This window comes from Malaclemys terrapin, chromosome 1 (genome assembly GCF_027887155.1).
Source record: "Malaclemys terrapin pileata isolate rMalTer1 chromosome 1, rMalTer1.hap1, whole genome shotgun sequence".
Taxonomy (NCBI): Eukaryota; Metazoa; Chordata; order Testudines; family Emydidae; genus Malaclemys; species Malaclemys terrapin.
In genome coordinates this window covers 217,779,582-217,795,233 of record NC_071505.1, presented here as the reverse complement: position 1 = coordinate 217,795,233, position 15,652 = coordinate 217,779,582, and the positions used below count along the sequence as shown (strand labels likewise).

At 42.7% G+C, this 15,652-nt stretch overlaps 1 protein-coding gene across 5 annotated transcripts in view; it reads left to right on the top strand.

Moving 5' to 3' along the window:
- MOSPD2 (motile sperm domain containing 2) overlaps positions 1–15,652 on the top strand; it is a 109,660-nt gene that overhangs the window by 50,654 nt on the left and 43,354 nt on the right. For 3 of the 5 annotated variants that reach the window (XM_054007375.1, XM_054007372.1, XM_054007397.1), the window contains 3 exons: positions 9,176–9,305; positions 12,950–13,052; positions 14,190–15,130. In XM_054007375.1, the coding sequence (XP_053863350.1) occupies positions 9,176–9,305; positions 12,950–13,052; positions 14,190–14,336 (380 nt within the window). In that variant the 3' untranslated portion in view covers positions 14,337–15,130. Of the gene's footprint in view, positions 1–9,175; positions 9,306–12,949; positions 13,053–14,189; positions 15,131–15,652 lie in introns of those variants that run through there. The other 2 variants (XR_008442633.1, XM_054007388.1) reach the window with 2 other exon arrangements.

Below are 15,652 nucleotides of genomic sequence, written 5' to 3'. Positions count from 1 at the left end.
AGCCACCAACTACGTAAACCGCAAGGGGTACTTTTCAATGCTGCTGCAAGCCCTGGTGGATCACAAGGGACGTTTCACCAACATCAACGTGGGATGGCCGGGAAAGGTACATGATGCTCGCGTCTTCAGGAACTCTGCTCTGTTTCGAAAGCTGGAGGAAGGGACTTTCTTCCCGGACCAGAAAGTGACCATTGGGGATGTTGAAATGCCTATCGTGATCCTTGGGGACCCAGCCTACCCCTTAATGCCATGGCTCATGAAGCCGTACACAGGCAGCCTGGACAGGAGTCAGGACCTGTTCAACTACAGGCTGAGCAAGTGCCAAATGGTGGTGGAATGTGCATTTGGACGTTTAAAAGCGCGCTGGCGCAGCTTACTGACTCGCTCAGACCTCAGTGAAAAGAATATCCCCATTGTTATTGCTGCTTGCTGTGCGCTCCACAATATCTGTGAGAGTAAGGGGGAGACCTTTATGGTGGGGTGGGAGGTTGAGGCAACTCGCCTGGCCGCTGATTACGCGCAGCCAGACACCAGGGCGGTTAGAGGAGCACAGCAGGGCGCGGTGCGCATCAGAGAAGCTTTGAAAACGAGTTTTGTGACTGGCCAGGCTACTGTGTGAAACTTCTGTTTGTTTCTCCTTGATGAACCCTCCAACCCCTCCCCCCCCCGACCCAGTTCACTCTACTTCCCTGTAAACCAACCGCCCCACCCCACTCTCCCCTCCCCAATTCGAGCACCACTTGCAGAGGCAATAAAGTCATTGTTTTTTCACATTCATGCATTCTTTATTAGTTCCTCACAGAAGTAGGGGGATAATTGCCAAGGTAGCCTGGGATGGGTGGGGGAGGAGGGATGGAAAAGGACACACTGCATTTTAAAACTTTAACTCTTATTGAAGGCCAGCCTTCTGATGCTTGGGCGATCATCTGGGGTGGAGTGACTGGGTGGACGGAGGCCCCCCCACCATGTTCTTGGGCGTCTGGGTGAGGAGGCTATGGAACTTGGGGAGGAGGGCTGTTGGTTACACAGGGGCTGTAGCGGCGGTCTCTGCTCCTGCTGCCTTTCCTGCAACTCAACCATACGCTCGAGCATATCAGTTTGATGCTCCAGCAGACGGAGCATTGCCTCTTGCCGTCTGTCTGCAAGCTGACGCCACCTATCGTCTTCAGCCCGCCACTTGCTCTGTTCATCCCGCGATTCAGCCCGCCACCTCTCCTCTCGTTCATATTGGGCTTTTCTCATCTCCGACATTGACTGCCTCCACGCATTCTGCTGTGCTCTATCAGCGTGGGAGGACATCTGCAGCTCCGTGAACATATCGTCCCTCGTCCTACGTTTTCTCTTTCTAATGTTCACGAGCCTCTGCGAAGGAGAAACATTTGCAGCTGGTGGAGGAGAAGGGAGAGGTGGTTAAAAAAGACACATTTTAGAGAACAATGGGTACACTCTTTCATTACAAGGTCGCATATTTCGGCTTGCAGGCAGTCATGGTAGGCCACAGTGTTTTGGCTTTTTTAACCTTCTTAACATGCGGGAAAGGTTGCAAACAGCAGCGCATTTCCCATATCAAGGATGAATTGGGTTGTCCATTTAAAATGGGGTTTCAATGTAAAAGGAGGGGCTGCGGTTTCCCGGTTAACATGCGGCACAAACACAAGTAAACCACCCCCCCCACACACACAAACGATTCTCTGGGATGATCACTTCACCCCTCCCCCCACCGCGTGGTTAACAGCGGGGAACATTTCTGGTCAGAAGAGCAGGAACGGGCGCCTCTGAATGTCCCCTTAATAAAATCACCCCATTTCAACCAGGAGAGCTTTCTGGAGATGTCCCTGGAGGATTTCCGCTCCATCCCCATACACGTTAACAGACTTTTCCAGTAGATGTACTGGCCGCGATTGCCAGGGCAAATTAATCATTAAACACGCTTGCTTTTTTTGGTAATGTTTACAAATATTTACAAAGTTACACTCACCAGAGGTCTCCTGTGTGCCCTGAGGGTCTTGGGTGAGTTCGGGGGTTACTGGTTCCAGGTCCAGGGTCACAAACATATCCTGGCTGTTGGGGAAACCGGTTTCTCCGCTTCCTTGCTGCTGTGAGCTACCTACAGTACCTCCATCGTCCTCTTCCTCGTTCCCCGAACCGTCTTCCCTGTGTGTTTCTCCAGTGAGAGAGTCATAGCACACGGTTGGGGTAGTGGTGGCTGCACCCCTTAGGATCACATGCAGCTCCGCGTAGTAGCGGCAAGTTTGCGGCTCTGCCCCGGACCTTCCGTTTGCTTCTCTGGCTTTGTGGTAAGCTTGCCGTAGCTCCTTAATTTTCACGCGGCACTGCTGTGTGTCCCTGTTATGGCCTCGGTCCTTCATGGCCTTGGAGATCTTTTCTAATACTTTTCCATTTCTTTTACTGCTACGGAGTTCAGCTATCACTGCTTTATCTCCCCATATGGCGAGCAGATCTCGTACCTCCCGTTCGGTCCATGCTGGAGCTCTTTTGCAATCCTGGGACTCCATCACGGTTACCTGTGCTGATGAGCTCTGCGTGGTCACCTGTGCTCTCCACGCTGGGCAAACAGGAAATGAAATTCAAACATTCGCGGGTCTTTTCCTGTCTACCTGGTCAGTGCATCTGAGTTGAGAGTGCTGTCCAGAGCGGTCACAATGAAGCACTGTGGGATAGCTCCCGGAGGCCAATAACGTCTAATTCCGTCCACACTACCCCAATTCCGACCCGCAAAGGCCGGTTTTATCGCTAATCCCCTCGTCGGAGGTGGTGTAAAGAAACCGGTTTAAAGGACCCTTTAAGTCGAAAGAAAGGGCTTCGTTGTGTGGACGTGTCCAGGCTTAATTCGGTTTAACGCTGCTAAAGTCGACCTAAACCCGTAGTGTAGACCAGTCCTAAGAGAGTGATTTTACTTTGTATATAGTATGTAAATAATTTCATTAGTATAGGTAGATAAGTTAACTTGTAGTACTAGGCAAGGCTGAGAGCTGCTTAATGAGGCTTTGATCTCCAAGCTCTTTAGCACCCAACAACCCTTAACCGGGGGTGGGGCTACTCAGGAAGACATCCCTTAGGGGAGTATCTATTAATGAAGATTCTCTATGTCCTAGTAAGGAGTAGAGGATTGAAGATGATAAAATACGGGTAGGATCTGATGAGAAACAGTCATATGAAAAAGAGTTCCATTCAATTACATCAGGTAATGTCAGACAGCTAAAAAGTGACAAGTTTTTAAAGAGCTTTTATACAAATGCTAAAGAAGTCTAAATAATAAGATGGGTGAACCAGAGTGCCTCATATTAAATGAAGATATTGGTATAATAGGCATCACAGAAACTTGGTGGAATGAGGATAATCAATGGGACACAGTAATACCAGTGTACAAAATATATCAGAAGGACAGAACAGGTCATGCTGGTAGCGGAGTGGCACTATGTGAAAGAAAGCGTAGAATCAAATGAAGTAAAAATCTTAAATGAACCAAACTGTACCATACAACCTCTATGGATAGTGATTCCATGCTCTAATAATAAGAATATAGCAGTAGGGACCTATTACCGACCTGACCAGGATGGTGATAGTGACTGTGAAATACTCAGGGAGATTAGAGAGGCTATAAAAATAAAAAACAATAATAATGGGGACAAGTATCAGGAATGGGGAATTTCAACTATCCCCATATTGACTCGGTATATGTCCCCTCAGGACGGGATGCAAAAATAAAGTTTCATCACACCTTAAGTGACTGCTTCTTGGAGAAGCTAGTTCTGGAATCCACAAGAGGCGAGGCAATTCTTGATTTAGTCCTAAGTGGAGCACAGGATCTGGTCCAAGAGGTGAATATAGCTGGACTGCTTGGTAATAGTGACCATAATATAATTAAATTCAACATCCCTGTGGCAGGGAAAACACCACAGCAGCCCAACACTGTAGCATTTAATTTCAGAAAGGGGGACTACACAATAATAAGCAAGTTAGTAAAACAGAAATTAAAAGGTACAGCGCCAAAAGTGAAATCCCTGCAAGCTGCATGGAAGCTTTTTTAAGAAACCATAGTAGAGGCTCAACTTAAATATGTACCCCCAAATTAAAAAACATAGTAAGAGAACCAAAAAAGTGCCACCATGGCTAAACAACAAAGTAAAAGAAGCAGTGAGAGGCAAAAAGGCATCCTTTAAAAAATGGAAGTTTAAATCCTAGTGAGGAAAATAGAAAGGAGCATAAACTCTGACAAATGAAGTGTAAAAATATAATTAGGAAGGCCAAAAAAAGAACAGCTAGCCAAAGACTCAAAAAGTGATAGCAAAATTTTTTTTTAAGTACATGAGAAGTAGGAAGCCTGCTAAACAACCAGTGGAGCCACTGGACAATCAAGATACTAAAGGAGCACTCAAGGACGATAAGGCCATTGCGGAGAAACTAAATGATTTCTTTGCATTGGTCCTCACGGCTAAGGATGTGAGGGAGATTCCCAAACCTAAGACATTCTTTTTAGGTGAAAAATCTGAGGAACTGACTCAGATTGAGGTGTCATTAGAGGAGGTTTTGGAACAAATTGATAAGCTAAACAATACTAAGTCACCAGGACCAGATGATATTCACCCAAGAGTTCTGAAGGAACTCAAATATGAAATTGCACACTTACTAACTGTAGTTTGTAACATATCATTTAAATCAACTTCTGTACCAAATGACTGGAGGATAGCTAATGTGACACCAATTTTTAAAAAGGGCTCCAGAGGTGATCCCAGCAATTACAAGCTGGTGAGCCTGACGTGAAGAACAAAATTGTCAGACATATAGATGAACATGATTTGTTGGGGAAGAGTCAACATGGTTTTTGTAAAGGGAAATCATGCCTCACCAATCTACTAGAATTCTTTGAGGGGGTCAACAAGCATGTGGACAAGGGGGATTCAGAGGATATAGTGTACTTAGATTTTCAGAAAGCCTGAGACAAGGTGCCTCACCAAAGGCTCTTACGCAAAATAAGCTGTCATGGGATAAGAGGGAAGGTCCTCTCATGGATTGGTAACTGGTTAAAAGATAGGAAACAAAGGATAGGAATAAATGGTCAGTTTTCAGAATGGAGAGAGGTAAATAATGGTGTCCCCCCAGGGGTCTGTACTGTTCAAGATATTCATAAATGATCTGGGAAAAGGGGTAAACAGTGAGGTGGCAAAATTTGCAGATGATACAAAACTATTTAAGATAGTTAAGTCCCAAGGAGACTGCAAAGAGGTATCACAAAACTGGGTGACCGGTCAAGAAAATAGCAGATAAAATTCAATGTTCAGGGGGGAGGAATAGCTCAGTGGTTTGAGCATTGGCCTGCTCAACCCAGGGTTATAAATTCAATCCTTGAGGAGGCCATTTAGGGATCTGGTACTTGGTCCTGCTAGTGAAGGAAGTGGGGACTGGACTCAATGACCTTTCAAGGTCCCTTCCAGTTCTATGAGATAGGTATATCTCCATATATAATCTTGATAAATGCAAGTAATGCACACTGGAAAACATCCCAACTATACATATAAAATGATGGGGTCTGAATTAGCTGTTACCACTCAAGAAAGAGATCTTGGAGTCATTGTGGATAGTTCTCTGAAAACATCCACTCAATGTGCAGCAGCAGTCAAAAAAGCGAACAGAATGTTGGGAATCATTAAGAAAGGGATAGTTAATAAGACAGAAAAGATCATATTGCCGCTCTATAAATCCATTGTGGGCATACATCTTGAATACTGTGTGCAGATGTGGTTGCCCCATCTCAAAAGATGTATTAGAATTGGAAAAGGTTCAGAAAAGGGCAAAAAAAAATTATTAGGGGTGTGGAACGGCTTCCATATGAGGAGACATTAATAAGACTGGGAATTTTCAGCTTGGAAAAGAGGCGACTAAGGAAGGGATATGATTGAGGTTTATAAAATCAGAGAGAGGTGTGGAGAAAGTAAATAAGAAAGTGTTATTTACTCCTTCTCATAACACGAACTAGGGATCACCAAATGAAATTAATAGTCAGCAGGTTTAAAACAAACAAAAGGAAGTATTTTTTCACACAACATACAGTCAGCCTGTGGAACTCTTTGCCAGAGGATGTTGTAAAGGCCAAGACTATAACAGGGTTCAAAAAAGAACTAGATATATTCATGGAGGATAGGTCCATCAATGATTATTAGCCAGGATGGGCAGGGGTGGAGTCCCTAGCCTGTTTGCCATAAGCTGAGAATAGGCGACCGAGGTTGGATCACTTGATGATTACCTGTTCTGTTCATTCCCTCTGGGGCACCTGGCATTGGCCACTGTCGGAAAGCTGGATACTGGGCTAGATGGACCTTTGGTCTGACCCAGTATGGCCATTCTTATGTTCTTATGTAGTGTAGTTAATATAGTAGTTCTCTTCCCTGTTTAGGAACCGCATCCCCCTCCACCCTGCCTTGGGGACTATCCCCAGGATCCCAGGCTTCAAAAACTGTGTCTCCTACCCACACTCCATCTGTGTGAGTGTCGAGTCTCTACTGCCTGGATGAGGCACACACCGTAGCATGCTGTGCTGTCTGTAAGTCCTTCCTGCCCAGGACCAGGAAGCCCACAAGCTCCGCCTCCGCAAATATAAGAACATAAAAAAGGCCCTACCGGGTCAGACCAAAGGTCCATCTAGCCCAGTATCCTGTCTGCCGACAATGGCCAATGCCAGGTGCCCCAGAGGGAGCGAACCTAACAGGCAATGATCAAGTGATCTCTCTCCTGCCATCCATCTCCACCCTCTGACAGAGGCTAGGGGGACCATTCCTTACCTGTCCTGGCTAATAGCCATTAATGGGCTTAACCACCATGAATTTATCCAGTTCTCTTTTAAACTCTGTTATAGTCCTAGCCTTCACAACCTCCCCAGGGAAGGAGTTCCACAAGTTGACTGTGCAATGCGTGAAGAAGAACTTCCTTTTATTTGTTTTAAACCTGCTGCCTATTAATTTCATGTGATGACCCCTAGTTCTTGTATTATGGGAATAAGTAAATAACTTTTCCTAATCCACTTTCTCCACATCACTCATGATTTTATATACCTCTATCATATCCCCCTTAGTCTCCTCTTTTCCAAGCTGAAGAGTCCTAGCCTCTTCAATCTCTCCTCATATGGGACCCATTCCAAACCCTTAATCATTTTAGTTGCCCTTTTCTGAACCTTATGAATTTCTTATGGAGGAGGCCATGCAGCCCCAGGCTCACTGAGATCCCGGCCCAGGAGGCCCCCACACGCACACACACCTGGTACAACGGCTACCATCGGCAGTGAGTGCCCCACCAGCCACAGTGCCTGCCTCAGAGCTCCATAGGCTAAGGACAAATCCTGATATAAGGGCAAAAAGCTCTGACAAGCACAAGAACCAGGTCTCTGCAAAGGACTGCTCCCAAGCTCAGTGTTTCCAACTCAAGCCGAGTCGGGGAAGATGTCATGTGTAGATCCGGCTGGATCAGCACCCAAGATACCCCATATGCAAGGCAAGGCCAGGCACCAATGGGATCCAATGGTACCGACGGTCACCCGGACACCCAAACATCTGGAACACTCACCGGCATGCCAACACCACTCATCCCTCTGTGTTTATGCACTGTATCACTGTCCACTTCATGAAAGGATTATTCAGCACCTTTCCACTAGTGTTGAAGCCCACACCCTCATGTGCCCTTAATCTCATTCTCTTTGCCCTCACAAGACCACCCTTTGAACCAATGGCCACATACTCTTTCTCCCACTTCTCAATGAAAGTGGCATTCTTGGTAGCCATAACCTGACCAGACAAGTCAATGAGTTTGCAGCCATGATAGCAGACACCCCCCCACACACACACAAGATATTCCACAAGGACAAGATGTCCTTACGGCTGCACCCCAATTCCTTCTAAAAGTGGTACCCTGTTTCCCCGAAAATAAGACATCCTCCGAAAATAAGGCCTACTTACAGTTTTGCCTCTCGTTGTAATATAAGGCATCCCCCCGATAATAAGACCTCCCCGATAATAAGGCATCCACCGATAATAAGGCATTTTTCATTTCTGAAAAATAAGACATCCCCTGAAAATAAGACCTAGCGCATCTTTGGGAGCAAAAATTAATATAAGACACTGTCTTATTTTCGGGGAAACAGGGTATCTGAGTTCCACCTCAATCAGTCCATCCACTTGCCAGTATTCTGCCCGAAGCCACACGCCTCCCCACTGACAAGGCCCCGCACTCCCTTGATGTCTGATGCACACTGGTGTCCCTCCACAGTACTGGACCATTTCAAAAATCACTTAAACTATTGGTGGCCATTGCCATAAGGTCAAACACAAGCCCTCTCATCCCAGCCCATCTCCAAATGGGTCTTGGAGCGCATCCTCAAATGCTACAAACACTCCAGCTATCTCCTCCAGGCAGGGTCGTGGTTCATTCTACATGGGCGCAAGTTGCCTTCTCAGCCTCACTGGCAGATGTGTCCTGGCAAGACATCTCTCGAGCTGTGAGGTAGGGTTCTGTCCACACTTTCACAGCACACTACACCATAACACAATTGGCAGTGATAGACACGGCCGTGGGCAATGCCATACTACAGACCGCAGTGCCATTAGTATCCTCACACCCAGCTCCGTGTTGATCATTGCTCGCAAGACACCCACGTGTGGAATACACTTAAGGACCATCACTCAAAGAAGAGACGGTTACTTATCTGTAACTGGAGGTTCTTTGAGTTGTGTGGTCCCTCTCTGTAGTCCACTGCCCTCCCTCCATCCCCTCTGCTTTGAACTGGATTTTGTAATGGTAAAAGGGAAACTGGAATGGCGTCGACCCTCGTCTTGGGAGCCACTAGGAGACTCCCTATGCACATGCAGGTCAATGGACGCTGCTAAGAAACACTTCTGGACTCAGGTGCGTGGCGAGCATGCACACTCGTGTGTGACATACACACAGGAACCACACATCTCGAAGAACTTCCAGTTACAGGTGAGTAACCACCTCTTTCTAGAATTTGTGCTGTTCTGTTAAATTTACTTAAACCGCACAGTTCACATTTTCCTTAGTAACTAACATTACTTTTTAATTTCCTTCCTAGAGAGGTAGAAGTGGTGTTTTAGTGTATACATACAATCTCTGCTAAATTTATTGTTTTGGATTTTTTGGTTGAGGGTAGGTTTTGCCGCTTCCCTGCAGGACCGTTTCCTGATAATGGCAGCAGAAATGGACCAGGCTTCTGGAGCAGGCGTACCAGAATTAGCTCAGTTTTGGAAAGAAGTCCCTAGAAACAAAGTGATGGAACATAGGTAAGCATATAATTGGCTTAAAGGCTTTCTTATGTGGGTTTTGTATTCTAATTTCTTGTATTTGTGCATTATCACCAGTATTAAAGATTCTACAAGTTGAATTATGCTCTTGGTGACCCCTGTTCATCCCCATTGCCTGCAGTGGGTTTTACAGGTAAAATTGATTGGGACTTAGTTTGTTATTGATGCATAAACTGTAATAGAACTGAACTCTCACACTGTTAAGTGTTAACATGAATACGCAGCAGTAGGACAAATTATTTTTGTAACAAAAGTGAACAGATGTTACTGCATAGACAGAGTAGATATGCTGAGTAAGAAGGTGCTATTTTTATAAAATCTCTTTTTAGATTAGAACTGCAGTTCAACATTCTCTTGATAGTGGGTTTTGGGGGTTTTTTTGAGGGAGGGCAGGGTGGTATAATTTCTTAGGTGTTTTCTAAAAAGCAAATAGTTAGAAGAATTAGGTAATATAGAAATTTTCTAGCCAACGCTAGAATGCTCTTTTCCCCCATCAGACATGCACTGGTAGAAATGTCTCCTGCAGAGCCACCAGACCCACTTTATGAGCGTATATCTTAATCCATGATGCAAAGCTTCTCCAGAACTCCACTTTATTTCATGCACACCTTAATTACCTTTACTAACAACTGCTCTTCTACATATTTTTGAAAAAATATGTTATGAGTAACATAACATACACTTCCACGTAGAACTTTCAGAATTTAGCTAAATCCAAATCAGTTTTCACCAGGACAACAAAAAGCATATCTCATAACATTAATTCTCTAGTAGAAAACAGAGCTGGAAAATTTCATCCTACAGTGTGAATGTTGGAAAAAGTTAACAGCAATTAAAGTAAAGTCTGGAGGATGGAAGCACTTGGCTTCAATAAAACTGGCAAGTTTGTTAGGGCATTACAGACTAAGATCTCTCTTCATTATATGTTTCCCCTCTCTTTACTGAAATTCATGTTTTACTAAATTGCTTCTTTGTGTTTAATTAAATCTGTTTTTCCAGCTCATATATGTTTGAGATGTGAATGTTGAACCTAACCATGTAATTCAAAATGATACATAGATTCTCATAAGAGAATATCTTATGATAATTAAGCAGTTCGTAAATGCAACCATTAGGTAAATTTTCTGTTGCTATGTCATTCAATAAACTTATTCTGTCTGGAAAATATAAAAGCAGTGTCACTTCTCAAGGAATTGTGGGATTATTTCTCACATTTTAGCTGCTTTTTTTCAAAATACAAATCGTGTAAGGGTAGATTCTTCCAAAATCCCCAAAGAAAATAATAAAGTTCTATATAGGAAAACATGACACAATTTTTAGATCATTTTTGTTTACACATTCTGGAAAGGTAAACTGTGTGCATTTGCACATCGAATTTGTAAAATGTAAATAAATGCTTTCTTGTTTAGACACTGTTATTTTGTTAGGGTAGGCCATTGAGCAATAGTGAGAAATTGCTTGACTTTATTAAAGCTGCCACAACTGCCTTCAAGGGATACTTGACTAATAAACCAATACAAATGAATGCACCAGGAAGCAAGATGTTCTGCAATGTGCTTGATCCAGGAATGTGGCATGTAGATTTATACAGTGCTGACCTTTTCGTTTTCAAGGAAACCTATATCCAGTGCAGTAGAGCATGTCATTATTGCCCACCTAAAGTCATGCATTGTTGTTTGAATATTTATAGACCAGATGAATAGCTCCATCTTGCTAAGTCCTCTCCCAGAGGAAGCCAGTTAGCATTTTGTTTTTTCAAAAACAAGTTATTCCAAAGCATTCTGTCCTTTTTATTCTGCTTTATTCTTCTCTCAAAAGTTTTAGTGTTTCCATTCTTCTCACTTAAGAAGACTGAAAGTCTCATGATAAGCTCATCTCCCCCCCCACCCCCAAGAAAATAAATGCATCCATCTCTTCTCTAATGGGCTTAAATGTTTCCAAATTGGTTCCTGCTGTGTTTTTATAAAATGCTTTAATTTTCAATATCATGTGTGACATTAAATGCATGCACTGGTTATTTTTTCTCAAGTAACTTTTTTTCTAATCTTGTTATTGTAAACGATGTCTTGAAGCTGGTAACTAAGTATATTTAGGCATGCTTTGAAATTCTGTTTCTGCTTTCTCTGAATATTTTATACTTAACATAAATGAAACAAAATTTCTTTAGTATTGAATCTTGGGTTATAATCAGCTATATTGTGTATGTAACAGTAAGATTAAAAGCATAAAGGTAAGTGATATATTCTGAGGCAATGGTTCTCAACCTGTGGCCTGTGGGCAACTTGCGGCCCAATCAGCATACAGCTGCCATCCATGTGACAGCCCCAGGGCCACACCTGTAGTGTGCATATATATATTATTGTGTGGCTGCAGCCCAAATAACACATAAAGAGTTGCAAATGTGGCCAACCCAACAATGGTAAATAGGTTGAGAACCACTGTTGTAAGAAGCAACAGAGGGTCCTGTGGCACCTTTAAGACTAACAGAAGTATTGGGAGCATAAGCTTTCGTGGGTAAGAACCTCACTTCTTCAGATGCAAGTAATGGAAATCTCTAGAGGCAGGTATAAATCAGTATGGAGATAACGAGGTTAGTTCAATCAGGGAGGGTGAGGTGCTCTACTAGCAGTTGAGGTGTGAACACCAAGAGAGGAGAAACTGCTTCTGTAGTTGGAAAGCCATTCACAGTCTTTGTTTAATCCTGATCTGATGGTGTCAAATTTGCAAATGAACTGGAGCTCAGCAGTTTCTCTTTGGAGTCTGTTCCACATAGGGTGACCAGACGTCCCGATTTTGTCGGGACTGTCCCGATATTTGCTCGTTTGTCCCGCGTCCCGACCAATGTTTGGTCGGGACACTGGACAAACAAGCAATTTTTGCCCTCCGCTCTGGCGCGCGCCCCCTCCCTCGCCCCAACTCCACCCCCTCCTTCCCCCATTGGATAGCTCCCCAAATCCTCGGCCTGGCCCCACCCCCTCAACTGCCCCATTGGATCCCTCCCCAAATCCCCGCCTCTTTCCGAAGAATGCAGGGACTTGGCGGGGGTGCTCCCCCTGTCCGTGCCCATCTCCGCGGCATCGGGCTCCGGGCGGGGGTTGTTGCATCCCGGGACCCGGGGGCCGCTGTTTACCGGCACCAGCCTAGGTGCTTCCCGCTTGTTCGTGCTTTTTTTTTTTTCTCCCTACCGGCTTTTTTATTTTTTGGCTCCGCCCCCTTCCCTCCTCCCCCCTCCCCCCCCGCGTCCCGATATTTCGCCTCTCTGATCTGGTCACCCTAGGTCCACAGGACCCTCTGTTGCTTTTTACAGATTCAGACTAACACGGCTACCCCTTTGATACTGTTGTAAGAGATTATTCTGTTCCTGTTGTGCCTTCATACTTCAAAAGCTGTCACAATGTAACCATGGTATTTTGGGCATGATCCATCTCCTGTCTACTTCATTGGGGTCAGACTCATATCTATGATAAGAATGTTGTATTGAACCATTCTGTGGTAAAATAATTGAACTGTAATATGTTACGAATAGTGTGTTTTAGGATTTTTGTCCTTTAAATGTTTTTTTGTTTTAGTTAAAACAACAGACTTTATAATAATATTGATAAACTGCATTTAATTTTTCACAGGTTAAGATGTCATGTTGTAGAAAGTAGCAAGCCTTCTACTCTGACATTAAAAGAGAATTCATTTAATATTCCTACAAAAACCAATGAAGATTTACACTTACAGGTAAGAGAGTATTCTTTCATACAAAATGGTCATTGAACAGAATTATATGATTAATAGTTTGCTGTTATAAATGGCAGTAGAAGATTTAATGAAATAGTACAAAACAAGTTCAAACTGAAAATATTTTCAATGGAGGAATTGAATGCTTCAGAGTAACTGTAAACCAAATACAGTGGCATAATTATTTTAATTATTCTTGATATGAACTCTGCTACATTTTCCACTTCCAACACACTACTCTCATTCCTTTTATATGTATTAGGCCTGGTCTACACTAGGGGGAGGAGATCAATCTAAGGTCTGGTCTATACTACCCGCCTGAATCGGCGGGTAGAAATCGACCTCTCGGGGATCGATTTATCGATCCCCAAATCGGCGCTCTAACTCCACCAGCGGAGGTGGTAGTAAGCGCCGCCAACAAAAAGCGGCAGAAGTCGATTTTGCCGCCGTCCTCACAACGGGGTAAGTCGGCTGCAATACGTCGAATTCAGCTACGCTATTCACGTAGCTGAATTTGCGTATCTTAAATCGACTCCCCGCTGTAGTGTAGATGTACCCTGAGATATGCAACTTCAGCTACGAGAATAACGTAGCTGAAGTCGACATATCTTAGATAGACTTAGAATCACTTAATTCACGTCCTCGTGGCGTGGTATCGACGGCCACTGCTCCCCCGTCGACTTTGCATCTGCCTCTCATCGTGGTGGAGTTCCGGAGTCGACGGCAGAGTGATTGGGGATCGATTTATTGCTACCCGCCAATCCGGCGGGTAGTGTAGACATACCCTTACATACCTCAAGTAGTAGAATTGCTAAATGTCCCTATCTGTCGATTAGTAGAAAAGTGTCATTTTTTTATATACATACATAGACATATCTATCTATCAGTCTATAGATCGAGATAGAATTACTTATACCTCTGAAATAATATCTTCTACAGATGTGATCCAAATTATGGGAGCACACTGTGATAGAGGAATTCTTGAAGATTTTTTGTGTGTATCGTATAAAATATACTGTTGGCTAATTTAGTATTGTAACTGCTTCTCAGAATTACCTACAGCTAAAATCACTAGAGATAGGAGAGTTCATTCATTAAAAAGCTGTTTAATATCATATAACCTATTTTTCTTTTCAGCTAACTCAATTATTACAGGTTAATAGAAGACTTCAAGAGCAGATTGATCGCTGTGTCTGGTTCCAGCAGCTAATAGTTGTATTAGCATTGTTCTTAGTTGTTATTGCTACCTTTTGCTTCTTCCTGTTGTACACTCAGAGATGCTAAACAGCAATGCTTTGCACTACGCGTGCTGGCTGTGTTAATCAGTTTGAAAAGAGAGAGAATCCAATGCTGCTCCATTAAACCCTGAAACTACCAAAAATGAGAGAGGTCTGTACTGTGAAGTACAACGTTGAGTCATACTATTTGCTGTTAAAAGAAGAAACGAAAGACCAACGAGCTCAGAAATTTACTGAAACTGTCTTGACATTTACAGTACAGAAAAAAGAGGATATTAAAAGAGCTAGGAGCTATGTTTACTGGACAAGTTATTGAATATTACCAAACAGAAAAGATGAGTAAATGTAACAATATACCGTAACTTAAAACTACATAGAATATTTTTCTCTTTTTGGTTGAACTACTTTAAATGTCACCTTTTTAGTTTCATTCATGCTCATGCATACAGGGTATACTAAAAGGTGCAAGCAGACTGCTTAAATTTATTTTAAAAAAATCTTTTTCTTCTTTTTTTTTTTTTTTTTTTTTTATAGAATTAAAATTGTTACAGAGTACAGGTTAGATTTTTCTTACATGATGTGTGTATGTACATAGTGTGTATGAAAATAGGGAGACCTAAACCTTTAGTACACAGTAATTAGATGGTCGTTCTTTTTGAAATTCAAGAACAGCATCCTTATCATGGTTAAGTCTTTATTTTTGTTTTTTTTGGAATGTAAAATTATTGTATAAATATTTCATGCCAAACAGTATACACAGTACATCAGTTTGTAGCTGTATTCCCCAGAAAAAATGCCTGCCATAATTCTGAAGACATTTGATAAAAATACTTTTGTTGAGACGCTGTCTAATTAATTATAGATATTTTGTTTTATTAAATTTTCTTTCTTTAATGTTTACTAATTTCACATTGTTGTGGAAGGAACTCTTTATACAAAGTCCAAAGCAACATGCTGTTAAGTAGGTCAGCAATAGTCAACTGCATGATTCATATAAAAGCTAAAAATCAATGTAAGAAACATTTCTGACAGAGGTGCAATCATTCAGTCATGCATGGAATATTTGGAAGAAACAAGCCAGATCAGGAAAAGATTGGGTATATTAGATGGACTATGAAAAATACAGTATCTGCTGCTTCTTTGAAAGCATTTTAGGAATGCTATATAAAATGAGTGAGAATTTATTCTAGCAAATATTCTTTGTGCTCATTTCTGTAAATATTTATATTGGAATGATCTAAAAATTAAAAGCCTAAAAGGAGACATGGTATCTTTCATAAATTTTTAAGCCCTCCTCCCCCCCCCTTTTTTTTTTTAACTGACCATTTATAATAAATGCTCGAAACTTAAAACTGAAATCTG